Source organism: Haliaeetus albicilla, chromosome 9, assembly GCF_947461875.1.
Source record: "Haliaeetus albicilla chromosome 9, bHalAlb1.1, whole genome shotgun sequence".
In the NCBI taxonomy this organism is placed as follows: Eukaryota; Metazoa; Chordata; class Aves; order Accipitriformes; family Accipitridae; genus Haliaeetus; species Haliaeetus albicilla.
Genome location: NC_091491.1, coordinates 34,978,806 through 35,006,683, shown reverse-complemented (window position 1 = coordinate 35,006,683; position 27,878 = coordinate 34,978,806). Strand labels below are relative to the sequence as shown.

Here is a 27,878-nt window from a genome sequence, read left to right as displayed (position 1 = left end):
TGTTAGATTTGCTGGATCTCTGACCCCAAACCTAGGCAAGAGTCCTAGCGATGTTACCCCTCATTTTACAGTGCTAGTGTTGGGAGCCTGGTTTCTGCCAAGTAAGTGGCAGAGACAGGTCTGAACCAAAGTGTCTGGGGAGCCAGCAGGACATTAATAGCCTGTAGTACAGTATAGTCTCCTGTCTGCCTCATGAGCTGGGCTGCAGCAAGCAGGGTATACATGGACTTCCAGAGATCCAGCTCACAGCGTAAACTGTATGACTGACGCTAATATCTGGACAGTCCAAATCATAGGTCTGGCAAGATGAAGTCACATAAATTTTTCCTCCCTTCCTGCCCTCTACAGTTTTGTATGTGGTGTAAAAGACCCAAGTGTTATGTGTAAACTTACTTGCTGATAATACAATTCATCCCTATGTGTTCTTTGATGCCAATATATTTACTGATCATGTGTTTGGTGGTCTCTTGTTAGCTCTGCCTCATCGCCTCTGTTTGGAATGAGGATACATGGAATGATGTGTGAGGATTTCAAACAGATATTGGCACTACCTATCTTAGGCAGCACTGCTAAATTAAATTTCAGTAATGGAGTAGCTTGTTCATTTGAGTAAAAGTTAAGGTGATGCATCATTACTTAATTTAGTAGAAAATGTTTTTGATACAGTATCAGACATGACTAGTGCAAGCTTAGAGTACAAATCTATTTATGTAGGTTACCTCACTGATAAAGAACTCCTTCAAAACTCCTAGTTGAAAACCAGAATATTTACTTTTCTGTTTTATTTTCATCATGCCCTTTCTGAAGAAATCCTTGTGAATTTATAGGATTTAACATAACTTAATGTGAAAAAATCTGCTTTGTATTGCAAAACATCATAATGTCACAGATTTTTTGTAAAACCTTTTTAAAGAAAAAAATCTCTAGGCTCTTGGAATACTTCTTTAAAAATTACACTAAATCTCATCCTGACATGCATGAAATCTATTTGTCTGATTTTATCTTGGAGTTGTAAGTGACAACGGATAATGCTTATAGTAAACATCAGGGTTGTAGGTAGCAAAGTAATATGCAGGAGTTTTTACTTTTGACAAATGTTTTGATGATACTTTTGGCATGTTTCTTGGTAATAATGGAATAACTTCTTATAAAACTGTATTTAAAACCTATATTGAATTCTGATTATTTCTAGTTGTATTTCAAATGAACCATACAGTCTATAGTACCTCACAGACTGCTGTGCTTCAGTTACTGTAAATGTGATTTCTTCCCCACAGCTGTAGAGAAATTGATAACAGTAGGAAGAATTAGACTTGGGATTTTTTACTTCTATGTTACTCCTTCACTATTAGTCTTGTGTTTGTACAATTAGACTCTGATCAGACTTTTTTCAGGCCTCACAATAATGTAATTATTTAAATAGTTATGTAATTTTATTTAGTGCTTTACATATGTCCATTTGTGACCTGAAGTGCATACCTAATGAATGTTATATTTGATTTTGAGTGTTTCTCATATATAGATACTGTGGAGTGAAAGAGTTTGAGAATGCCAATTGAAAATGCTATTCAGATAATTTCAGGTTACTGCATACATGTCTGCTAGCTGTGAGTCTGCATTATATTCTCATATGGGAAGAGCAGTGTGCATGCTTTGAACTGAAAGACTTCCTTGTGTGAAGACGTTCCTGAAACCCACATGGTGTTGTATAATGTACAGACTCTTTGTCGGAATTTGTACTTTGGATTTTATGAAAAAGTGTTTAATGTTTCTGTTTAGACAACTGACATTTGTGCAGTGTCAGCTGTTAGTCTGCTGCTAGTCATATCTCTGCATTATTATTTCACATCAGCTTTCCCATTCTTCAGCAGGACATTAGCTTAAAAATCAGTTGTGAATATTAAACCTGTTTGTACTGTTACACAGAAAGCCAGACTTTACCTAGTAATGGACTAATTGTCTGAAATCCTGGAAAGTCAATGCAGTTGGGATTCTTTTTTTCCACTTCTTTTGTCTTATTAATGAAACATGTAGCTAGTCAGTGGATTCAGGATTTTCTAAACCCTGTAAAGCATTATGTTCTGAATGTTTTTCAGGTGTTCTGTGGTACCTGATTTTGAATCTCTCTTGATTCTGATTCTTTTCTTTAACAAAATAAAGATAAATTTATTCTGCAGATCTGAATTCGGTTTTAGCTACTATAGACTGACCGTAGAATTAAATACATATTCCCCCTGCCCATGTTGAGTACTGTGAGAGCATGTAATAACATAAATAAGAGGTAAGGTTCAGCTATGAAATAAAGCAGCATAATGAGGCAAAGAGTAATATTGAACCACAGACTCTGGGAATGCAGATAAATGGCTGCCCATAGCAGGGAGTTAAATCTCCTTCTGTAAATACTGCTTTCTGTTGATAAGTTGTCATTCGGCAGACTGTTGGACTGCATGAACTTTGTGTGCAGTGCTGTGACTTGGGTGTTTTGTCCATGGACAGAGTTCGAATGAATTGTAGTGGAACAATTCGTATTTCCTGCAATTTGTGCCATGTTAATTGATCTCCATATTGGGGCATGTTTAAAGGGGACATTGGTAGCATAAATTTAGTAAAAGTTCTGCTTTACCTCTGTTAGCTAACACATACTTCAGGCAGTAAAATTTTGTACACTCTTTCCACCTTTAAACAGACATAACTTCAGTATTCCTGTCCAGAAGCTGCCTTGAAACTGAAAGTCCCTGGTTAAAGGTGTATTTTATTGCCAGCTCTTGCCATTGCTTACCTTTCAAAGAAGGAGATTTGCCTGCCTTCCCTTGCAGTGGCAGGATGGCTTTTGAAAGGGTTTATTTTATTAGGAACGCACCAGGTGGTTCAGTGAGGTGATTTCTGGTGACCTGCTTTGTTCAGGGTTACCAGTATGCTTTCTGCTCGAACCAGTCGTCTTTGTTGCTGGCAGATGGTTTTGAGTGAAGCTCAGGGAGCAGAAAAGCAGGTTTTGAGCAAATGCCTTCACATCATTGCCTGAGTACGAGTTCAGGTAAAAGGAGATTTGTTTATATAGGCCCTTTGCAACCAGCTGTCAGTATGGGCTCCTTTACTGTCCGTTGTTACATTGAGGGATCTCCTGGTCAAAATTTATCTTTCCCTGAGCTGACACATAATACCTCTGTGGGCTAGTTGCTCCTTGCACAGTTGATATGTTCTTTGTCCTCCTCAGTTGGCAGTTTCTTAAGGGGATATAATCCATTCAGCAGATTTCCTGGAACTTCTCATAACATAGCTATGCAGCTCTCTTACTCCTTTAAAACTGCAGGTTCCTCCTTGACCTCCTCTGCTTGGGCAAATACCAGGCTATAGCACAAGCAGGAGTAGTTTGAAAGGTCTTCCTTGTCCCTTTATCTGCTTTTTTTCCAACATGCCTGCCTGCCTTAACCAAGAGTTGTAGGAACTTAATTTCTGCATGGGTACTTGAGTACAACTGTATCTATCAGGTTGTTCCTTGTCTTTAGGCTTCCGACATAATCAGTGCCCCCTAAAGAAGCCTTTTGTTTTTCAAAAGAAAGAAAGGGAAGTGGGATTTCCCCTCAATTGTTCCTGAGATCATAATAATGTAACACAAAAAAATGTGAAATATTGTATTCTCTTTGTTTTCTTGTGAGGTCCTACAGATATGTGGCCTCATACAGTCCCCAATTTGTTATGCGAAAGATGATACCATAACTAGCTCTATGGCAGCCAGTATTGCCAAATTTTACCTGAAATTTATTGTTGTTATACAGTTCTGAAGGACGATTGTTTGTGATTCAGTTTTGTGTTGAGAAAAACACCCATAAAGCAAGTAGTGCTATGCACAGCTATTTGACATTGTATTGTGAGTTGTACTAATTGCCCTGGTCCTGGATCTCTCTCATTTTGTTCCTGTAAAACAGTTGTACACACCTGTAGATAAAATAATAAACTCCAATAGTGAGTTTTCAGTTGTAAATGTGCTGGTCTGGTTTAAGCAGTCATTTGAAACAAACCCTGTGCACTGTATTTCTTAGAATAGCCAACTAAGAATATCAGCAACCTCATGCGAACAGTGGGATGGTGTCTTGGAACTTTCCTAAATTAGAATTGTAGTATTAGTGGTGGTCTGCTCTTTGGCTTAGTTTCAGGCTGTATTGAAATTGGTGCCTTGTTTTGACTTCACATGCATTCTTATAACAAAAATGTTTTTGTTTTAGGGATTTATCAAAGATGTTCATGAGGACTCGCTCACAGTTGTATTTGAAAACAAGTAAGTATTTTATTAAAAAAATAATCATTTAAGTATTAGGCTGTTATTTTGATTTTGTGCTTTTGGTGGTTTTTGTTTGTTTTGACTTTAAGAGGTATAGTTCTAGAAGCACAGGCTCACTATTCTGTTCATAATCCCTGGTGAACTACCTTCTTGAATTGCTGTATCAGAATTCAGTTCATCAGTTGCACAGTCCTTTATGTTTTTTGGTATCTTTAGTGATGTCCATAGATGTGACAACTAAATTTAATTAAAATAGTAATCAGTGGCAGAGGCCTGCTACTCTTATACTAAAGCAGAAAAAGATGGAAAATACAAACAGTTCTCTATATGTCTAACCTGAGGAATGCTGATCAGTGTTCTCAACCAGAGAGAAATAGATAGAAGTATCGTGACAGTGGTTGATTTTAACTGTTAAGAAAATAAATATATGTGCACGCCCAGTCTAAAGACCCAATATTTTTTTTAGTGGAAAAGAGTGCAAATCTGTAAGCAGATCTGGAGAAAGAATTATCCATGAGGCCCTCTTCATTTCATATATAAACACAGCAGTGCTAGTAGGGACTTGCAGTGGCAAGTAATCATTGGGATGGTAAAGCACAAATGAATACCTACTGTTCAGACTGATAACACCATGGATTACCTCGGAGATTCCAGCGATAATTTAAGATATTCTGGGAGCTAAATTCTCTTTCCTGTTTCCCTTCCAGTTGCTAGGTGGAGTTCCTAAAAATGTGTCAGCTTTTGATGTGAAAATTGTTAATAAACTCTGCCAGCACCAACCTGTAGATTAGTCTTTGAGCCTTTCTTCAAGAAAGATTGCTGGGTAATAAAGGTAGTACTAGGAAGTGTGGAAGTGTGTGTTTATAAACAGTATTTTATAATCCTGAATATATAATCCTAGGGTGTGTATGGGTATACATATATGTATGTACATGTATGTCTATACATATATGCACATATATAAAAATAAATCTGGGGGCGCTAGGGGAGGGAAGAAGTAATCCCAGGGTTTACCCTGCAAAGTCCAGTCTTTGTTTCTTTCTAGCATGTGTTTTCTAGCCCTTCTTTTATGAAAAATACTGAGAAGATGAGGTGGCAATGATAGTTTGTACTAAAGCTTACTGAGGTGGTTATGGAAGTTGTTACTGTCTCCTAGGTTTTCATACCCCCACCCCCAAAACCTAACAAAAAGAAAAAACAAATTGGGTCCTTCATCCTATCCATGGTCTGAGGAGATGTGACAAATCTTCAGTTTCATGTTCAACATCCATATTATTTTTCTTTGAGGTAGGAGGCTCTTTGCCTTTGAAGCATATGCTCTCATGTCAGAAACCAAGTAAGCTAAAGGAAGTGCCTGTAGTTCATAGCAGGGGTCTAATTGTTGGCAAACACATTTCCAGTGTTTAGTATCCATGTGTTTTACAGGAAGTCTGGCAGCAGCAGCCGCCATGTTCCAAAAAGGGTGGGCTACAACGTATGTCAAGTGTTTTGTTGACTAAAAATAGGTCTTTTCAGGAAGTGTGTATACAGTTCTAGTCAAATTATTTTGTGATGTAAATCTGTTAAATTATTACCCTTTTTATTGAGTTAAATTCATAAGGGCTTTAGTAGACCCAAAGTTGGCAAGAGTGTACTGTCCTGAATGCATCATTCTGTTGTGATAGTGATCAGCACTAATGAAGTAAACGCATCTACTCCGCTAAAGGCAGTCTAAATTGTCAGTTTGCATTTTCTGCTGTTGTTAACCAGTCTTTATCTACAGCTGTGGTAAGGTTCCCGAAGTTGGTGTGCTAGCACAGACTGCTAGTGATGATTTTGTGGCCACAGCAGTAATTAATCTCTGGGCAGATAGCCTTGATTTGTCTAAGAGACATGTTTTTTGGAGGTAAGGAGGCAGAGAATGAATGCAGAAGCTTCAGGAACTGGAAAGTTTATTACTGTGTAAGATGGAAAATTGGCTTTTGAGGTGCAATTTCATATAGGCCTATTGGAGTTTGAAGTAGCCATACTGAAAGAAGAACTACTGTGTTGTAAGAAGCAAGCACCTCCCTTTTTTGTAATTTGTGCCAGATATTTGGGATAATCCTTCTGGCTATTAGGCACCAGTTCTGTCACATCCTCTTAGTGGGTAATTTGTAGCCAATCAGAATTTCTTAAAACATCTTATTTTGGATTTCACCAGTGAGATGCTCCAATTTTGGGCTTTTTGCCATCAAAACTTTGACGACTCATATTATGAGAGCTGAGTCTTCTGTGCACTTTTCTACTGTTTTATTAAAAAATACCAAAACATCTTGCAGCTGATAGGGGTAAGTCATTACTTGCCCATCTGCTTCTAGTGGATGGAGTTTCTTTAGATGATGTCAGGGTTTAACCCCAGCTGGCAATTAAGCACCATGCAGTGCTTGTTCACTCCGCTGCCGCCCCCCCCCCCCCCCCCCCCCATGGGATGGGGGAGAAAATCGGGAGTGGGGGGGAAGTAAAACTTGTGGGTTGAGATAAAGACGGTTTAACAGGACAGAAAAAGTAGGGAAAATAATAATGATAGAATATACAAAACATGTGATGCACAATACAATTGCTCACCACCTGCTGACTGATGCCCAGCCAATCCCTGAGCTGCACTGCCCCTGGCCAACTGCCCCCAGTTTATATACTGGGCATGATGTCATGTGGCATGGAATACCGCTTTGGCTTGTTGGGGTCAGCCGTCCTGGCTGTGTCCCCTCCCAGCTTCTTGTGCACTCCCAGCCTCCACTAGCAGCGCAGTATGAGAAGCTGAAAAGTTCTTGACTTAGTATAGACACTGCTTAGCAACAGCTAAAACATCAGTGTGTTATCAACATTATTCTCATACTAAATCCAAAACATAACACTGTACCAGCTACTAGGAAGAAAATTAACTTTATTCCAGCCAAACCCAAGACAGATGATTAGAGATGGAACCAAAATTAGCCTACTGCAACTTCAGGTGTATTTTATTGAAGGTACAAGGTATCTTCAATCACAGCATCTCATTATGGGCAGTTTATAATTTTCTGTAATCTCCCAGTCGCTAGATTCTTTAACTACAAGGCACAGTTTAAATTCTTAAGAGAACTTTAAGCAGCTCATTTGAGATTGCAACATTTTTTATCCTGTTGTTCAGTTACGATTATTATGCTCACACTGTTACTAAACTTCAGTTTATATATCCTATAATTTAGGGAATGCATTTTGTCCTCAAGTCTTGCGATTTGCCTTTGTATCTGTGAGAGTAATAACTTCACAAAGGCAGGGAGGGGAGTGAAAAACCCAAACCCTGAGTTTGGTGACCATTATAGTTGCAACAAGGGCAATTGAATTGCAAGTGATTTTTGCAAGCCCCCTTCACCATTTCTCAGAAATAGAATGAGATTTAAATAACACTTTGTGGCCAAAATACCCTTCAACTTCAACAAAAGCTATCCATAACGTTCATGGGGTTTTCTTGTTTTTCAAAGTTCCACTATAGTTAAAAGAAAAATAAAGTGTATAATAATGGCTAGAGCAAAACTATATGGATACCTCACATCTTTATTAAGTGAGGTTCTTGAGCGTAAGCTGTCTTTTCAGAGAAAACACATAAATGTATCCATCTTGTAGAAAGTTGCAGAAGTGCCTTTTGCTCTTAATGCCGAGACTTGTTCCACTAACTTAGGCTGCTCTGTCTGCATGTATTAAAAGTAAGAAAAATGAATTACTTGCAGTAATCCTTAGTGTTACAAGTTGGTTCTGGATCTTGTCTGTACCTGATGTGAACTTTGATTGAGATGGGCATAAATGATGGACATTGGAATGCTTTGACAGATATTGTCGGAGTCCCTCAGATATTCTAAGTTAGTAAGTTTTTTGGGGGGGGGGGTTCCTCTGGTTTTATTTCAACCTGTGTAGTGTCTTCAATTGGGTTGCTGACTAAAAAGGATGAGGAACAGCTGATGGTATTCTGTGACACTCAGAGTAGAAGGAAAAGGAATTTCAGGAGAACACAGAGGATGTGAATTGCTCCAGTAGTCTTTGTAAAATGCACCTAAAATACACACTTCTGCAGGTAGAATGCTTTGTAGAGCCAGCTACGGTAAAATAAACAGCCTTTTTGTACAAGAAGGTAAAATTTTAGTTTAAATTCCTATTAATAATTGGTATTGATAAGCAGATACAAAGGTATGTTTTGAACTGAATTTGTCTGCTAGACACTTATTGGGAAGTGTTAACAAGTTTGTAGGTAGAAACGTAAAGTTTTGTTAACAATCAGAGTCAAACATTGATGGTAAGCTGTTGAAGTGTTAAGTATGAGGTGAAGAAATGGTTGAACCCCATGGTGGACTGCAAAGATAAGCTTACAGCTGTGTAAAGACTTTATGACTTGAACAGTAGAAATGTAAGTACATCATCTAATAATCTTTTCACTGGGGTTTTATGAGAGCCATTTAGTGAACCGAGTCAAGTTACATTTTTCAATTAATTTAAACATTTTTTTGTCATTAAATATCTTCCCAGGTATTACTTTTGTCTTGACAGGATTATTTTGTTCCTTTGCTTATGAGGTTTGCTTTCTAGCAGTGAAGAAACAGACTTGATTATACGGAAAGAGCAAGTTTTAACTAAACTCAGAGTTCTAAAAATAAAACTAAGAAAACAAGAAAATTCTAGAAATAATGCATAACGTCTATTCAACTTTCAGTTGGCAACCAGAGCGCCAGGTACCCTTTAATGAAGTCAGATTACCACCACCCCCTGATATCAAGAAAGAAATTGGTGAAGGAGATGAAGTGGAGGTGAGTTTATCCTAATGAACTGTTCTGATACATAACTGATTGTCTGTTCAAGGCAGTGATGATGATTGTAAGTACATTAAGCAAAAAGAAGATTTAAAGTGGAACATATCTCTAGTAATGGATTTATTAGGCTTTCAGTGAAACTGTGACATTTCAGGTTTTTTTTTTTCACAAAATTACCAATGGAACTTTATCAGAATCTAAAACTTAAAATTGCTGAGAGTGTTTCAGAATTAAAAAGAAAACTAGGTAACTTTCATTTTTGATCTGAAATGTAACTGTTGGAAATGTTCTGATGTGAAGATGTAATAAAGCTCTTCCAATAACAAGAGTTTTAACCCAGATGAAATATCTGGTAAAATCTGGTAGGAAATTTTGTAAATTATACTGTTTTACAGAGAAACAGTGTTAATTAGAAATGATGTATTAAACTAGGAAATTAAAAGGTGCGTGTTCTGTTCCCAGCTTGTTGTAGTATCTTTAGTAATTTAGTACTCAGTTTAACTTCTGCGTTTCACTTTACTTGGTCTTAAAGTAATGAGGTTCTTTACGATACCATTATAGTTTGGGGCTAGTAATCTGAGAAACAACATAGTATAAGTGCTGGGTTTTTCTGTTATTTTCTTTGAAATACATGCTATTTGTTGGCTTTGTTAGAGGTTAAATGTAAACAATTATTTTCCACCTCCTTGCTATTGCAAAATTTCTTGTTCAGTCTGCATGCAAATGACTTTGGTCTGTCAGAAGTGTGTAAGGACTAAATGAAACTTACAGAAGATTAGGAAAACAAAAGTTTCAGAAGTCATCTGTTCTATATCTGATCTTGTGTTAACTTCGTAGTGTTTGTTAAGTATGGAATATGTAGTCATCATATGACTTGGTTCATTTCAGTAGTCCTAGGTATATCAAGTAAGCCAAAGACAAAACAAAAATCTTAATTGTGGAGTTAACTTCTATGTGTGAACTTTCAGTGTGAAGACAGTGTTTGCATTTAGTGACAAATTGCCCCTGAATAAGCATTGAGCCAAGGTTTTAAATCTGTTCACAATCCTTGTAGTGTAAAATATTGAAAATTTGTGCAAGAAGCACGTCTGGATAAATGATACAAAAATTACTTTTGTGTAGCACACTGTTCCATTTTAATGAAGATTAGAAAAGTTGGAATGTTCTTTCTTCATTATACATGCAAGCAAGTGAATTGTGTCTGTATGTGCTTACAGTGTTTCTTACTACTTTCATTTTCAGGTTTATTCTAGAGCAAATGACCAAGAACCTTGTGGCTGGTGGCTGGCAAAAGTTCGAATGATGAAAGGAGAGGTAAATTATTTTAAAACCTACTGATTTCATGCTGTTACGTTAAATACAGTAAATACGAAAGGTCTTTGTGGTGGAAAAAGTATGAATAAAGTACTACCAATACAAAAACATGACAAAACAGAATTATAAGTTGAAATCACTTTGGAATGACCTATGCTGCATTACACAACTGAGGGTTGTGTTTTTATAGCTGAGGAAGTCACTTCCATTATTAGTAGTTTAATTGCTTGGAGGACTGTATGCATGCATAGGAACAGTATTTCTAACAAACCTACTTTGTGAATTGAACTTGGTGCTAAAAGTTAAGTAAAGCAGTACGCTTCACCTGTGGTTAAAGACAGTGTTTAAACTCCATAAATGAAGCATGCTATAGCTATCAGTGTGTGTTGCTGTGAGGTTTTTTTTGTGTATGTATTTCTGCTGAGCATAGTGGAAAGATGCTGCTGTAGTTGGCTTGCTTTTACATATGTCAAGTTTGTATTTTACAATTGACTCTTAGAGTTGCACCTGCAAAGTAACTTGTAGATTCAGACTCCTGAGGGTATAGAGCTATGACAGTGTCTGATACAGTCTCGTTAAAGCTTTATTTTGTGAAATGACAGCAAGAGAATTTAACTTTGTAGTAGGAAGGGACCTGTGTTTAGACTAGACTGTATTAGATTCTTAAATCCAAAGGAACAGGGTTGAGAAAAAAAAATTCGTCCACTGTCTGATATTGTTTAAAAACTGCCAACAAATAGTAACTGCTGTTGAGCTGTGTAAGGGAAAGGTGGTGGTAAGCAGTTGTCAAAGGAAGAGTCTGTGTCTTGATCCTTGTGGATGAACAGCTTGTTAAGAAAACAATAGAAAAGGAGATAAATTTATTTAAATGGTAAGAGTTTGTCATTTGGGGCTAATCTGCTTCTCTTGTACATCACAAAAATTTTACTATCAGTTACCTTGCTATGCTGCTTATTTAAAAAAAATAGTAAAAGAAAAATTTTTTATTCTGAATTTAAATGCAGTTTTATCCAATTCTTAATTTTCTAGTATTTTTTTATATGGGGAAAAATTATTTTTCATCCTCAGATGGTTGGTATCTTTATATAGCATTGTCAAATTAGTTATTTGATGGAATTGTCCCCACAAAAAACCCCCTCACAGTTCAATTTTGGGTTCTTTGTACAGTCTGTAACATGGTTCCATATTGAATTTTTTTTTTCTCAAAGTAAATGTGAAATTCACGAACAACCCAGGTATCTAATGATAGTTAGCTTTGTGATTGTTCTGATAACCAGAATTATCTTTAACTATAGGAGTTAAGTTTTTAAAGCATAGGGTGGTAGTTCTCTTAAATTTAGTTGTCTGTTTAGCATTTATTTTTCATTATTACTTAACATATTTTGTGATATTTTTCAAAGCAGCTTTATATGATTAGGATGATACCTAAGCTAAACTTAAAACTTGAAATTTGAAAATAGTACATGGGAAAGTATGTCACAACCTTAGTGATTTACGTTTTCCTGATAACTTGAGTAAATTGTGTGTTGACAAAAACAGATACCAGTTTTGAGGGAGCTTCCTCCGCACTACTAAATTGTGTACAGGTGGAAGGGACGATAGGCGAAGGCTGCATCCCTAACAGAAAGCCAGGCTTTGGGGATACTGCGCACACAAGCTTCTTTATACTTGCATGTGTTGGGTGGAAGTGTAGGAGTAGATTATTGGTAGCTGTTAAATCCTCTTAGTTCTCTTACCTTACTAAATTTGGGATAGTGTGTATCAAAAAGATTGATTTTTTTTCCTTTTGATCTTGCATGATTCACAGGTGGCTTGCCCATTGAATCCTTTTTTTTTTTTTTAATTGGTGCAGAGCAGATATTTCTGTGAAGAATGAGTTACGTTTACTTCTCTATTAGGTATTTTTTAGCATTAGAGCTCCAGTAAACATTTTGAAACTTGAACTGGACTAAAGCACGTATTTGAAGAGGGATGGGCATGGGAAAAATTAATCAAAGATGCTTTTGGGGCGGACTGAAATTATGCTGATACAGTGCCCTGACGTCACTGAGGTATCAGATGGGTACTGAAATAAGTCCAGGCTCATTTGTGTAGAATTGTAGCATTATATCAACTCAGATTTACGTTTTAGTCTATATAGTCATATTTCATACTTTTTTGGTGATGCTGGTAATGTTACTTTGTCTTTGTTGTTCCTTACTGAAGTTACCATTTAAAAAAAAATAAAATTCTTCTGTAGTTTTATGTCATTGAATATGCTGCTTGTGATGCCACTTACAACGAAATTGTCACTTATGAACGACTCCGACCTGTGAATCAAAATAAAACTGTCAAAAAGAACACCTTTTTCAAGTGCACAGTGGATGTTCCTGAAGATCTGAGAGATGCGTGAGTAGCTCTGCACACTTTAATAAGGCATTTACTGTATTTGAGTGGGAAAAAAACCCACTTGGCTTATATTTTAAAGGCCAGTTCACAGGTCCATGAAGAACCTTAAGGGTGGCTATGGCTGCAGTGGCTGGTTTAGAAACTACTGACCGGGATCCCTGCTGAGCTTTTGGGGTGGGGACAAAAAACAAGTTCTGAGATGGGAGCTTCAAGTCTTGCTTTAGGCTTGAACAGGTGATGCACTCACAGTGGGCTTCTGGTGCTAAGACTTGCCAAGTAACCGTGATGGCATACAGTCCATAGAGACATAAGTTCTGGAACTGTGTTAAGGAGAATGGGAGTTTTTCAGTTTCTGAGCAGTCTTTGCCGTAAACTACTCTGAAAGATTCTTGGTTCTGATCATGATACTACATGTTCTGCTTGTTGAAATAACAATCATTTTGTCTCCTTAGGTGTGCTAATGAAAATGCACATAAAGATTTCAAGAAAGCTGTGGGAGCATGTAGAATTTTTTATCATGCTGAAACTGCTCAACTAATAATACTGGTAAGCAATTATTTCTATCTAAATATTGCATGAATTTTCAGTATATTATTTATGGGAAGTATATAGCCAGCTGTATATTTGTATGGAAAATGGTTTAACTTGTCAAGCTACGTCAGTTGTGAGAGATTTAATATAAGTAGATGTGCTTAAATTTAATCTTTGGGGGTAGGCCTTTTGGAGGAGCTACAAGCACTGCACTGCATACAGCCTAAATTTAGGAGCAGCTTTCAGTCTCGTTGGTTTTATGGTTTTTGTCATCCACAACTGACTGCTGTTTCACTGATTTGTGCAGATGGCTCAAAGCTAACTCTAGCTTACTCTGCTCTGGAGCAGTAGATTTCTTATAGCAGCCTTCCAGTACCTAAAGGAGGCCTACAGGAAAGCTGGAGAGGGACTTTTTACAAGGGCATGTAGTGATAGGACCAAGGGGTACTGGCTTTAAACTGAAAGAGGGTAGATTTAGATTAGATATTAGGAAAAAATTCTTCACTGTGAGGGTGCCAAGACGCTGGAGCAGGTTGCCCAGAGAAATTGTGGATGCCCCTATCTTTGGAAGTGTTCAAGGCCAGGCTGGATGGGGCTTGGAGCAACCTGGTCTAGTGGAAGGTGTCCTTGCCCATGGCGGGGCGCTTGGAACTACATGATCTTTAAGGTCCTTTCCAACCGAAACCCTTCTATGATTCTGTGATTACCCCCTGTACTGTATTACACTGCGCACTTGGACCTTCAGCTGGGTTTCTGCATAAAGAACTGCACCAGTTCAGCATAGCCATTCAGGAATTGTTCCCTTAGATTCTTCTGTGATGGTTTTCTCTTATTACATAGACTTTTCCCACCATTAGTTTCTCTTCACAGTTCTGTTTACTTAATACTATCCACTTCAACCTCTCTCCAGAATTGTGTTTTCCTTGCTTATTTCCTTAGCTCTGCCGTTCAGACAGCGAGTGGCAAGTATGTATATGGTAGAATATTTAATTTGTTTGGCTGGTGGAGCATCAAGAGGAAAGAGTTACTGTGTGTATCCAGCAGCAAAATCTTTAGTGTAAAATATGCTGTGAGTGAGAAGAGAAAATTGTTGGTTTGCAGAGGTGGTGCCAAATTTCTCATGCTTTGTTTTGAGGAAGCATAATGTCCCATCTAAGTTCCGGAAACTTAGATCATGTTTGTGGTGTAGTTTAAATAGGTTCCTGATTTATCCTTTAAATGTGGATTTCCTTAAAAAATGTAACTTCATGTTCCTTCTCTCTTGTAGTCTGCCAGTGAAGCAACAGTGAAGAGAGTGAATATACTGAGTGACATGCATTTGCGCAGCATTCGTACCAAACTCATGCTAATGTCAAGAAATGAAGAAGCTACAAAACACTTAGAAGTAAGCCATAGCTTGTAATTCTTGTTGCTTGAAACCGAGCACATAACTGTACATTACATTGAGTGCATGTGGATGAGTCTTACTTTGTTTTCCCTTCAGTGCACAAAACAGCTTGCTGCAGCATTTCATGAGGAATTTGTAGTCAGAGAAGATTTAATGGGACTTGCTATAGGAACACATGGCAGTAACATACAACAAGCCAGAAAGGTTCCAGGAGTTACTGCTATTGAACTTGAGGAGGATACTGGTACCTTCAGAATCTATGGAGAGGTAAGGGGGAAACTTTGCATGAATCTGATGAGCATTTCACTCTACATCTGCTTTTAGAGTGGCAAGAGCTGTACCCAGAATTCAGAACTAGAAACAGCTGACTAGTTGTCTGAGTGTCTATGTGCATGTTCATGCTATGGCAGCTTGTACTACAGCTATTTGAAATACAAGATTTCATTGCAGTGGTGACCTCCATAAGATGTGTTCTGTCCTAATTAGTCCATGTCCTGATGCACAGATCTATAACTGCACTGTGCATCTCAGTACATCTTGAGAAGCATAATTTGCTGCTATTTTACTTGATCACAGATACTTTTTTTTTTTTCCTTCAGACTGTATATGTGGTTCTTGTTGGTTCTCCCCCTCCCCCCTTTCCAGTTCATATGTGTTTTGTTGTGTGGTCTCTGTTCCTCTGACCTAGTCAAATGTGTTAAAGCCCATACCTGCTGCTTCTAACCCTTTTATTTTGGCAATTTAATGCTGGCTTTAGCAAAATAATACTGGTTTGCTTAGAGTTAATGCCATTTGTGTGACTTTTTACCTGATGTGGTTTAAATATCACAAGTGCCTTGAAATGTAGCTTGTCTTCGGACCAAAGCAATGATCAGTTCAGAAGGCAGCAGAGTAGCAACAAAGGTGCCACTGTCACCAGGGCCCTGTCAGAACATTTCTTGAGGGTTTTTATCCCATGTTACGAACTCTACAGGTACCACTAACACCTAAGTCTCTGGTGTTAACACTTTTAGAAGTCCTTGGTTGTCTACTCTTTCAGGAATCTGTGGTCTTGAATTACTCTCCTTCCATGTCATGAGACGAGGACAAACTTCTGTACTCTTCAGTATCTCTGAAGTTCTGTGTCCTTTGTTTGGAAACCTTAAACACTTCCAGGCTATCAGGGTGGCAACAGATCCTTCTTTGACCTAGTACTACCAGTAAATCACATCTCAGAGTTCACAAAGAAGAATCAGAGAAGTTTTAAATGCAGTAGAATGTCTAGTGTATTCCAGTTTCAGTCTCTTTAACGTGAATGATGTGATACTGAAACTTGTGGAAAGGTTATGACTGTCACCAGCCTCTTACAGTAGTGCACAGCAATGATTATAAATACCAGATGCCACCTAAATAAAAATGCCTTTAGGCACATCCAGCCTTGTCCTTCCTAGAAGTGATAGCTGCTTCTAAAAAAGCCAGGCAACCTAAATATTCTATGTGACGAGGGCTTCAGCATCTGTGTATACTTGTCTACTCTTTTTGCCTCTTTTCAGCTGAAATTGGCAAGCAGCCAGGCCCTAATGGCTGAATGCACGGGCAGACAATTTTAGGCTGTGAGATGTGTGGGGTAGTGATCCAGTGTCCTTGACACTGTAGTCAGGGTCTGAGGGTCTCCCATAGCTAGCATTTTGCATACAAATAAAAGTTCAGTGTTGCTCAGGGCCAGAATCTTTGAGGGAAGGAACAGGGAGATAAAGAATATTGGAAAGCTATATGATTAGAAGGAAGCTAAACTGTATGGGATGCTGTTCCTGCTTTTTTCCCGTCTGGTCAAGACCACTGATTCCAAGACCCTTGCCCTTCTGCCTGAACTGCTGCTTGTGATACCTGTTATGGAGACCACAGTACTGTGAACTTCAGAGCTTGGACACTGAGTGGCTATCACTACTTCTTGTGCTTCCCCAGGAGGGAAAGCCTTTTCAGAAACAGAAAAGCTTCTCTTAGACCTTCATTACTGGCAAAATTGAATTGCATTCAGTTCTTGTGCAGTTCTTAACACTTGAGCTTTTTCCCTCTTAGACTTTTTTTTTTAAAGATACTTAACTGTATGATAACCATTCCTTTGGATAGAAGGATAGCAAGATCCTATCTATCCAGGCTTTTTCAGAAGACTGTTAACTTTTTGTTTTCCCTTTGGAGAAATCAAGAAAACTCATTTTCCCTTTGGAGCTTTCATTAGCTCAGTTCCGTTTGAACCAAGATACTAATATGCATTTTATTTTCTTGAAAGATGACTTGTATCACAATGGAAAAAGCATTGTTCCCTGTCATGACTTCGGAGGGCTTTGTCTTTATCTGCATGGGGATAAGGCTTTTCAAATGATTCCCAGAGGTAGTTTTGTTTTTTCCATTTGGGAAGGTCTAAAAGAGCTACCAGGACTTTGGAGAGACTTTTGAAATCTTGTTTCAGAAACTGGTGTGAGACTCCCGAGACAGAGCCACCATTTGGAATTAGGAGTGCGCTCTACCAGCACGTAGCCACTAGATCTACATTAGTGACTGTGTTACAAAACATTTTCCCTCAAATCTGCAGCCATACAGTTCTTGTTTCACACTCATGTAGAACTTTCTTGCTGCAAAAATGGTAGCTCTAATGCTGAGTTTAGGAAAATACCCTGCATTTAATCTTTCTATTAGACTCTTCAAGTAACGTGGATGTGTCTTGATTGTATGAGCTACTCTGTGAAGTAACCAGAGCATGAATGGATGCATAGACTGTAATTCAAAGTTAGAAAGGTAGTTACTAGTAACTGGAATTCTTTGAGGTCTTTAATCCATGTGCACACTGATTTTTAGAGAGAGGGAAATTATTTTTCTTTTCCTTTTCTGAATTACTGACGCTGAGGAACTGGGAGTACATTGTCCAGATCACCTTTATATGCTATCTCATGTTGGAGTGTGAATGAGTCATACAGGTTGTACTTGCGTAAAATTCTGAGCACTTGTGGCAAAGAGTAGCTATGTGTATGGGTGCACTGGAGAGCTGCAGTTACTGGCAGTGGTTTATTTTCTCATCCTGACTCTGCTTCTGTGGAGGCAGTCTCTGTTCCTTCATCTTTATTTGGGAAAGAATTGATAAACATACTTCTGAGGCAGGACGTTGTGAACTTTTTAGTTAATTGTGTCCTATTGTAGAGTTAATTGAAGGTAAAAAATTGCTAATGTGTGTTGAAGTTTGTATCATTTTAGCAGTTGCTTTGAGTATGCAGCATAGCCACTGCTCCCTATGACTTCTTGTTCATCTGTTTTCCATGCTTTATTGCTTGTTTCTGTACTGTGAAATCCAATTCACCAATGTTTCTCTTGCCGTCATTTTGACCTCTGCCATAGGTAGTGGTTTATACATTTTTTGTTCTTCTAGGACTTCCCTAATTTTATTGAAAGATGGAGGAGCTGGTGGTACTCTTATTTCATGTGTTGCCTAAAAAAATGACAGATGAAAGGGCTGAGGCATTAGTGTAAAACGGAAGCTGTGCTCAAAAGCTATCATTACTGACTAGATACTGATATTCGTTCCTTAATTCTACACTTCTGCTGTTGATAATTTGAAGCCTTGTTTCTTGTTTCAGCATCTGTATAGCCTCAATTAACTGTCAATCAATTTCTGTCATTTAATAATAAAGCTGTAAGAGAGCATTTATACGAGTTTTCCCTGCTAACCAATGACACAGTCCTATATTGGAAAACATTGTACATGAACTGTGGACACAAACCAGCATTCTGGAAGGAGAGTGCCTTGATTGTAATATTACTTGCAACGTAGAGGTGATATGATTAGGACAGATTCTTTAAGTGCAGTACACCATTTTAGTGATCACTGTAGAGTTCAGGTTGCACTAATATAATTTGCCTGCAGTTGCAGGAGAGAGTTTGTATGAAGGTGCTTGTTATTCAGGCTTAGTTTCCTGTCAAGCATAAGACAGGAGAGAAACAGAAGTAGAAGAACTTTTGTAGAGAAAACTTCCTACCTGTAGCGAGTTCTAAACAGGCTTGGTGTGTTGTGTCTGTGCACTCCTATACTTTCCTGCAGCGTTGTTGCTCCTTTGAACCCCCAGTTTGCCTGACCGCTGCCAAATTCTCCTGTAGACCGCTGTGCTCTGAACATAGCCTCCCAGCCTTTCTGCAGTGAGTCCTTTTCCTGAAGATAAAAGTGCGTTGTGTGGTGGGCAAGCTTTGTGAGTGTGCGCACACCTAGAGGAGTAGCTACTTTTGTCATTTTGGCAGCATTTATTCACTGAGGATTAATGTGTATTTGTAAACAGTACTTGGTATTAAGACTTGCATGCAAAATGGATCTATCTGTTACAAGAAAGGTTCTGTGACTGATTCTGTTGTTTTCTTTCTGTTCTCTTGAATACTGAGTAAGAGAACAGAAATGTCATAGAGGACAGAACTTCTAACAGCTGTTTCATTTAGGCTGTTGTGAAAAATCAGTACACCTTTCTTATGGAAAAGGCTGTAAAGCCAGTCACTGCTTACAGTGAGCCTATAAAGTTCTGTGGAGAGATTGTCCTTCAGCCTTGGAAATGTCTTTATCAGGTGACATAATCTTTAGATACTGTCAAGAGGCAAATGAATCTTAAAATTAATTTTCTCCTTTGCCATTTTTCTACATGTGGTCTTCTGGGTAACGTAATAGTGTATCACACATTAAAAACTATGTTAAAAATTGCAAAATAAATTTATATTGCTGGCAGTACTGATGGTAGCACAGTTTCTGTGGAGAAAAACTGGATGCTTCCAAAGCAGTTTAGAGGAAAATGCAGAGCTGAAACTATAGTTTTATGGCTTTCCCATCTAATCATAGCCGTATAACTATTCATTCACTGCAAAGTCAGGTGAAATGAGGTATGTGATCCAAAGTTTCTTTTAACATAGTATTCTTGTAAACTGAAGTTTCTATGAATGCTGGCAGGACCTCTTAGAAATTTGCTTCTTTTCACTACAGAATCTTTGTGATAATTGTTATGTTGACTCTAATAAATAGACTCTAGATTTGAAAATTATGTCTTTATTTTGGAGCAAAAGAATGTAATTAGGTGGTTTTTTTCCCAATTAAAGTCTACCAGAAACTGCTTCAAGATATATCAGTAAGATATTTTTTTATCTGGGGTTTACTCATGATAAGTTGCAAATAAGATTTTAAAATGTCTTGAAATACCATGGAAAAAGTTGTTTTATTCTTACTGATGCTTTGCTTTGATACTGAATTTCATGTCTGGGCATTTTACTCATTTCTTTAACATTTAGTTCAAAACTAGATTAATGTTGTTTCTATTCCTCTCTTTTTAAAAGTAAGTTTGGTGTTTGGAAGACTTGCAGCTGTTGCTACAAGATTTTATTTTTAATGTCTTACATTCACAAATAAACTCTTTTTTTTTTTTTTTTTTTTTTTTTTAAATTCACTTCCAGACTGCTGATGCAGTAAAAAAGGCTAGAAGTTACTTGGAATTTGTGGAGGATTTTATTCAAGTTCCCAGAAATCTTGTTGGTATGTAATACTGCTATAACTTGAAAACTTGGGGAAAGGGAGCCTAATCAGCATGACTCGGCAAAGAAGATTTAGATGCCAGTACGATATTTGATTTCTCCATTTAAGTAGGAAGAGATTAATCTTTTAAAACTATATGTGTCAGGGAGTTGTTAAGAAATTAAATACATAATTGTTGAATAATACTTTGTCAGGATTTTAACACTTAAAATGGTTTGATTACAGACTTGTACTGTCTAATTTAGTGGTAATATTTGAAGTTCAGATTCTAGTAAAAAAATGATGTGCTAAATTGACTACTTAGAAGTGGTGAAACTAAATTCCAAAATTTAATGTGGAAGTACTACAGTTGAGTTGCAAGAATGATGCAAGACAATTCTCAGGCTGTTGCCCCCTCCTGGGTTCACATTTGTTGGAGGTCATGGTTGGATCGTGTTGAGCGGCTGTATAAATCAGCAGTGATTGTCAGTCTCATCCTCAGTCTAGAAATGGGCATTTTTTCCATGTTTCAGCTTAATGAAGGTGTAGCTTGCCAAAACTTGTAAATGCATATTATGGTAGCTTCTGTATCATAAAGGTGAGGTCAATCTTATTCCCCCCTCAAGAGAAAAACACATTTCTCCCTAGTCCAGTCTTCACAGGGTACTTTTTTCTGTTTCCCTCATTCTGTTCCTCTTAGCCTGCTTGTTGTGCTCTGAGTCTGGCAGCTTCCTACTCTAGTTTACCAGCCCACAGGCAATGCAGGCATGAAAGGAGTATTAGGAGTGCACGTGTTGTACTTGATTCAACAGGAGTTTGGATTATCCAAAGGAGAAATTAAAAGCTATCCTTTAACCTCCTATGCTTTTTGGCTTAGAGCTTGCATGTTATAGACTACATAATTTAAATAATTCATGTGCAAACTCCTAAAAATTAGACTTTCAAGGTTTCATAAATTGAACAAGTGAAGGTATAGCATTTTGTTGTGTTTTTTTTAATAGAACCTCTGCAAATTATGTATCTGATGCAACTTGATGATGCTCTCATCTACCTAATGTTAAAGCTTGTTTTAACATTCAGCAAATTAATTGTTAGTTTGTACACAAACACATTTTTTTCTGTAATCTCATTCAGCAAACCCAGTTGAACCAAGGAACTTTGCTAAATCTAATGGTTTATAAATTGAGGGTTTGGGGGATTTTGGATAGCATTCTGTAATGTGAATATACTCATACAAGAATCATGGCACTAGTCATGGTAATGCATTTAACTGAAAATGCTGCTTTTAAAACAGTTACAGTACCAATTTATGATGAAGGCAGACATCTTGCCCAAATCACCTGTAGTCATACATGTAAGCAGACATATATTTAGCTACACTTTATGAAGATACCCAAGTTAAAAGAAGCATAGTGATCATTAATGACTCAAATTGAAGATACTGCACTATGCCTGATGCATTTCTTTCCGTGCCAAGAGAGAGGACTGCCATCTGCTGAATTGCCAGTTTCAGCTACTGAAGCTCCTTGGGTCTGAGGACTTTCTCCCAATTATTGGCTAACCATTATCCATAGAAAAATGTCTAACATTATAATGAGTGTGGTTTACTTCAGTAGTAGTAACAGGATCACTGTGCAAAATGACATTGTAGGCATACAGAATGACGAGCTGTAACATGGTTTTTTTGAGACAAAAATATACAAAAAAACCCTGCTCAGCTATGTGAACTGTTGAGGAAAGGAAACCATTTTTAATGCTTTTTGCACTTTACTTTGTATCATGTTGATATCTGCTGTAAAGAACGTTCATTACGGAGTATTCTGTCACCCACTTTTGGCTTTATATTCTTTTTTTCAGAGGTTCTATATTCCTTTACTCATAATTTAAACATAAATGTTTTCAAGTGCCAGATAGCTGTAGCTGGGATGAAGAAATGTTTCCATGTAACTTTAGTTTAAGGAAGAGCTAAAATCTTCTAGTAAGAGGGAGCAAAGGAGTCACTTTTTTTGATATTTAAACATACAATTTCTGAATAACCTTTTGGCTTAGATCCCATGCATGATCTCAAAAGAAGTATTTTAAAGATAATATGACAAGTGTGGGTAGTAGTCATGTTTATTGTAAAAGCAAAATTACATTTCAGAAAACAATTATGTAGTGTTTTACTTTAAGAGGCTCCCAACAAATGTATATTGTATATGCCTGTCAAAATGTTAGGAAAGACTGAATGAGGGTACGTGTGGAGTCAGGGGGTCCAAATAATTTCAATTTATAAATTTAAAATAGGCATTTGCAAAACTTTTGTGCCATTTTACTCTTAGTGTCGTTCAATTTGCAACTTGTGTGTAGTGGTACTCTTCATCAATACTTGTCATTCTATGCATATATATATATATATGTAGTTTAATTTTGGAAGTTTTCATCTCTTTCTTCTGGCACAGTGTGGGGTTTTCTTTGGGGTTTTTTTGTACCTCTCTGAAGTAGAAGAAAACCTTGAAACAAAGTGAACGGTAGAGGAAAGTCAGGTGGTTGTTACAATTATGTTATACATAACTTAAAATACCAAGAAACCCGTTAAAATATTTTGCACACGGGTGCAAAATTAACCATTCTTGCCCTCTGAAGGAAAAGTTATTGGAAAAAATGGAAAAGTGATTCAGGAGATTGTAGACAAGTCTGGAGTCGTCAGGGTGAGAATTGAAGGAGATAATGAAAATAAACTGCCCCGTGAAGATGTAAGTACTTTATTCTTTCTTCCTATGATTAGGGTTTTATTATCAAAACCAGTCATGTTAAATCTTTTAATGAAGAATATGTAGGAAAATATATGTAGAAAGTGAGAATTTCTGGGGCATGACTCAAATGAGTTAAAGTGCTACCTTATGGCATCAGAATGGGATCACTCTTTCATCTCTGCATCATTATGCAGTTTATAAATACACAGCCTGCGTGGCCTATGCACCCTTTTTTTCATGGCCAACCTCTAACAGTGGTGATGTCCATGTTACAAAAACATGGTGTCTGTGATTGGGTAGTTTTCTAGGCTAGATGCTTGTGGATTATTTAATGAAGCCAGGTTTGCAACTTTTCTGTGGATACAGAGAGCAATTTTTAAGTTTTTTTCAGACTGGCATCTTGCAGTAAATTTTATATGAAACAATTCAAGAAAGGTTTTGTTAGGGTTTGGGGTGTTTTTGGGGTGGGTTTTTTGTTTGTTTTTTTTTTTACTGCTGAAGCAAGACTTTTTTTTTTTAATCTTTCTCCTTAGATGTACTTTAGCTGCATAACTAATTTGGGATTAATAGTGTTAATAGAGTTTACATATTTTAAATATATAAGAATATAAGATAAAATCTTCTAAAGGTGCTTCATATTGTAAAGTTGGTTTAATTAACCACTGGACATGTCCTGGTAAACTATGGATGCTTCTGCACACCTACTGTGATAAACACACACAGCAATTTTGTTGTAGGGGGGGCGGGAATATAAATGCTGTATGTGAAGGTAACTCAACTGCCCGAATAGGTTTTTGGGAAAGCTGGGCAGTCTTAAGTCCTTAACAGATAAACCCCTACCCTCATCGCAGTTTGAGCTATTTCTTTGCAGCCTGAGATTCAGTTACTGTCTTTGCTTGTTGAGCTCACTTCTGTAATTTGTTTTATAATTTAAACAGAAAGTGTTGTTTTGATGATGATCTTTCTGAAAGTAAGATTTGACGCTTTGTTTCTATAGGGGATGGTACCGTTTGTATTTGTTGGTACTAAAGAAAGCATTGGAAATGTCCAGGTTCTTCTAGAATACCACATCGCATATCTAAAGGTGAGTGTATTTCAGAAGAAAGAATCTGTAGAGGAAGCTTCAGTTAAGTGACAGAATTTTTGAGCAACAACTTCGGTGGGATTTGCAGTTGATAAACTGTTCCTCTGTATATTGGGATTTAAGGTTTGGTACCTTGAACCCACCCCTTGCCTGCAGGTATTATGTAGGCTTTTAAATACATTATCATGGTTACTTAGTGCTGTTGGTGTTGAAAGGATTGGACTGTAAGGAACACGGTTTTAAATAGCATTTGGGAAGTAACGTGCAATTTTTTTGTCTATGTTAGTGTTCTGTTGTTCTGAGGTTAATGCCCTGTTGGGGTAGGATGGAATTTCTAATAGTAACACTCTAATACTATGTAGTATTAGAACAATTATCCATTTAGGTTAGTTGGCTTTGTATGGAGTTGTGGTGTTGACTTAACAGAGGTAATGAATTTGAATCATGTTACTTCCTCAGTTTGCTTTTTTGTAAATTTGACTAGAAAATGCGTGGTGAAGTGTAGTTAAGTAAGGTAATAATAGTCTTTAAAACAGTCTTTCTGCATGATGATTTAAGAGAAAGGTTGTATATTTCTTCCAAAACTCAGAGATCGCAGAACTCATACTTGAATTCATTATTTGCAGTCACGTTCAAGGTGGCGTTAACGCTCCTACAGGAATGCTAGTTTTTAACATGACTGGATGGATGATGGCATTTTGTGAGGGGAAAGAACATTGCTTTATTAGCAATTTTTTTTGTTTCCTTTTTACATAGGAGGTAGAACAACTAAGACTGGAAAGGCTCCAGATTGATGAACAATTGCGTCAGATCGGTATGGGTTTCAGACCTTCTTCCGCTAGAGTTCCTGAAAAAGAAAAGGGTTATACAACTGATGAGAGCACCCTTTCCTCAGTGCAAGGTTCCAGATCCTACAGTGGAAGAGGGCGAGGTCGCAGAGGCCCCAATTACACATCTGGTTACGGTGAGTTTTCTTGAGCATCTATTGAGCGAGTCCTTAAGATACTTTTGAATCCACAAGTGTCTCTAGATTTCGTTGTGTTCAGCACAGTTGAGTGCAGGTAGGGCTGAAAATTTAGATTTGCCATTTTATTTTTTACATGGCTTAAAACACCTGATTAGATTTACATTCTTGGTGAAGTTAAGTTTTAAATTGAAAAAATGAGCAAACTGAACTCTGGTAAGACCTTATCCTTCAACAGTAGTAGTTACATCATACAAATCTGGGAAAGAGAAAGAGCTACAGATACTCTTCAGGAGACAAAAATTAAAAAAAAAAAAATCTGGATTTAGCACTATCTGTTTTGATTGAGGAGGAGGAAAAGCGCTTGTCTGTGATCATGGCCATCTTACGAATGTACTGTTGAAAAGTAAACCAACATAACTTAAAATGGAGACAGCACAAAATCCTGTTTGTTTGGGGGTTTTTTCTTTTTTTTTTTTTTTTTTTTTTTTAATTTGGTCACAGACGAACTGGATTTGTTTAAGATATAGTGAGGTATTCTGATGCATTTTTAAATTAACAAGGAACTGCTATTTGGTTCCCTAGAGGTGTGCACATCCCCTTTTCATTGAGCAGCAGCTCCCCAAATGGAGACAGTCTGCATTTGAATATAGATGTATTCCACAAAGAAACATAGGTGCTCCAGTGAACGGGGGGGGGGGGGGGGGGTGTCATATTTATTCAACACAGTAAATTACTCTTGATCATCTACATGTAGCTCACTTCTGTTACAAAATCAGACAGATGTCTCTTCTGGATTTTATAGTCTGTCACTGACCGTAGCTTCTAGGATCTTGCCATGTTGGTCAGGTTGATTCTGATGATAATGCTAATGTTTGTAACTTTGTTTTTTACTGTTTCCCAATGAATTGTTTGATTAAACTGTAATGAAAGTTGTTCAGATTGTTTACATACATTTGGAAAACTTAGTATTATTTTTTTCCCCAAAATGGTAAGAATTGCATGTTGGAACCGTATGGGTCTAAATATCTTTATTCCAGAATGGTTAGCAGGGAGAGTTCCTGGATGCTTAAAATAAATACTAGGTGTTGAATTTTCAAGTAATAAAAAGCTGTGTGGGTTTGATTAGCTTAGAGATGGCGGGAAATCATGGATGCTATTTAATACAAACAGTTAAATTGTTCAAGCAGCATTACAACCGCCAGAAGAGGTTGCTTAGCAACAGCCATCAGCTATAAGGTGGCAAAGTTGTCCTTGGGAATTTCAGAGAAGTTGCCTAGAAACTGCACCAAATGCCTGCAGTGTATACACAAAGAGAGGAAATACTGTTTAATCCTTGATTTATCCATGTACATAAATTACAGTTTTGGTAATCTTTGAGCCCTTATTTTGCATGTTATTACAAACTTAGGCTGAGAATCTTAGAAAAGTAGGTAACATGCTCTATCTGTATTTTATATGTGCATATATTTTTATATATGAGTATGTGTAATATAAAATTGTATATACATTTAGATACTTTTATAAGTATATATTAATAAATGTATTTTTTATATATATGTCATATATATATATATATATATATAAAAAAACCAGCCATGCTAGTTGGAAGGCTTTCGTGAGAATCTGAAACCAGAATATAATATGAAATCTCGTATTCATTTCCAATTTTCTCTTTCCTCTTGCACAAGGTACAAACTCTGAGCTCTCTAATCCCTCTGAAACAGAATCTGAGAGAAAAGATGAACTTAGTGACTGGTCCTTGGCAGGAGAGGACGACAGAGAAAGCAGACATCAGCGTGACAATAGACGACGTCCTGGAGGACGAGGACGTAGTGTATCTGGAGGTCGTGGGCGTGGTGGACCTCGTGGTGGCAAGTCATCCATTAGCTCTGGTACTGTGTTTCAAATGTATTTTGAATTTAGTTTGTGTTCTTGGCAACTTGCTGTATAACCTCTAAACTCTTTTCTAAGTACTCCATTTTTACATTGTAATCTTAATACATTGGGATTTCAGTAGAGTTGTGTGATAGTTTCTTGTCATGCTCTGTGTTATTAGATTTCTATTTGTTTATCTTCTGCTCACAATGATCTTCATTTCCTTCCTCTACTACACACACATAATAATGGTGTTATCAAAGTTTATAAATCTTTGGCATGTTACCTGTGGTTGCCTTCCGAGTTAAGCTTATGTTTAGATACAGAATGGGAGAAGAAATCATAGCACGGAAGTTACCTTATGTTTTATCAGAAGTTGACTGTGCTAATTTGTAACACCTTAATAGTGTCACAACTACCATGCTGCTATGAAGTGAAGGGTATATTTTACACATTTAGCAGTTTTCAGTAAAAGTTCTCCAAATATCACCTTGGAAATCTTTGTGATGAAATAATACAAGTGCCTGTTGTGGTGCCTCAGAATACTTACTGTTGGATTAGCGTCAGAGGGGAACCCACATGAAATCATAAACGCTGTAGTTCTGTGTATTACACGTTTTCGTAAGGTTGCTTTGTATTTTGAACTTTCAGACACAGATGGAAATCAAATTATATGTAACTGCAGTATCTTAAATGGAAACTTTTTGTTTGTTTAGTGCTTAAAGATCCAGACAGCAACCCTTACAGCTTGCTTGATAACACGGAGTCAGACCAGACTGTGGATACCGATGCTAGTGAATCTCACCACAGTAGTAACCGTCGCAGGAGGTCACGCCGGCGAAGGACTGATGAAGATGCTGTTCTTATGGATGGAATGACAGAGTCTGATACAGCTTCTGTTAATGAGAATGGTTTAGGTATGTAAACAGTTAGATGATAGTCCCAGAACAAGCTAAAAAAATGTGTTGTCCATGTAAAGTGTAGTGAAACACTTGTTCATTTTTGTTAGT

General features: G+C 37.3%; 1 protein-coding gene across 2 annotated transcripts in view; it reads left to right on the top strand.

The window, feature by feature from the left end:
- Positions 1-27,878, top strand: part of FXR1 (FMR1 autosomal homolog 1) — a 39,076-nt gene that overhangs the window by 5,913 nt on the left and 5,285 nt on the right. For both annotated transcript variants that reach the window (XM_069792652.1, XM_069792651.1), the window contains exons 2-14: positions 4,224-4,276; positions 8,982-9,075; positions 10,321-10,392; positions 12,632-12,780; positions 13,233-13,326; positions 14,579-14,695; positions 14,795-14,965; positions 20,150-20,228; positions 22,833-22,942; positions 23,940-24,026; positions 24,783-24,990; positions 26,682-26,885; positions 27,585-27,785. In XM_069792652.1, the coding sequence (XP_069648753.1) occupies positions 4,224-4,276; positions 8,982-9,075; positions 10,321-10,392; positions 12,632-12,780; positions 13,233-13,326; positions 14,579-14,695; positions 14,795-14,965; positions 20,150-20,228; positions 22,833-22,942; positions 23,940-24,026; positions 24,783-24,990; positions 26,682-26,885; positions 27,585-27,785 (1,639 nt within the window). The remainder of the gene's footprint in view (positions 1-4,223; positions 4,277-8,981; positions 9,076-10,320; positions 10,393-12,631; positions 12,781-13,232; positions 13,327-14,578; positions 14,696-14,794; positions 14,966-20,149; positions 20,229-22,832; positions 22,943-23,939; positions 24,027-24,782; positions 24,991-26,681; positions 26,886-27,584; positions 27,786-27,878) is intronic.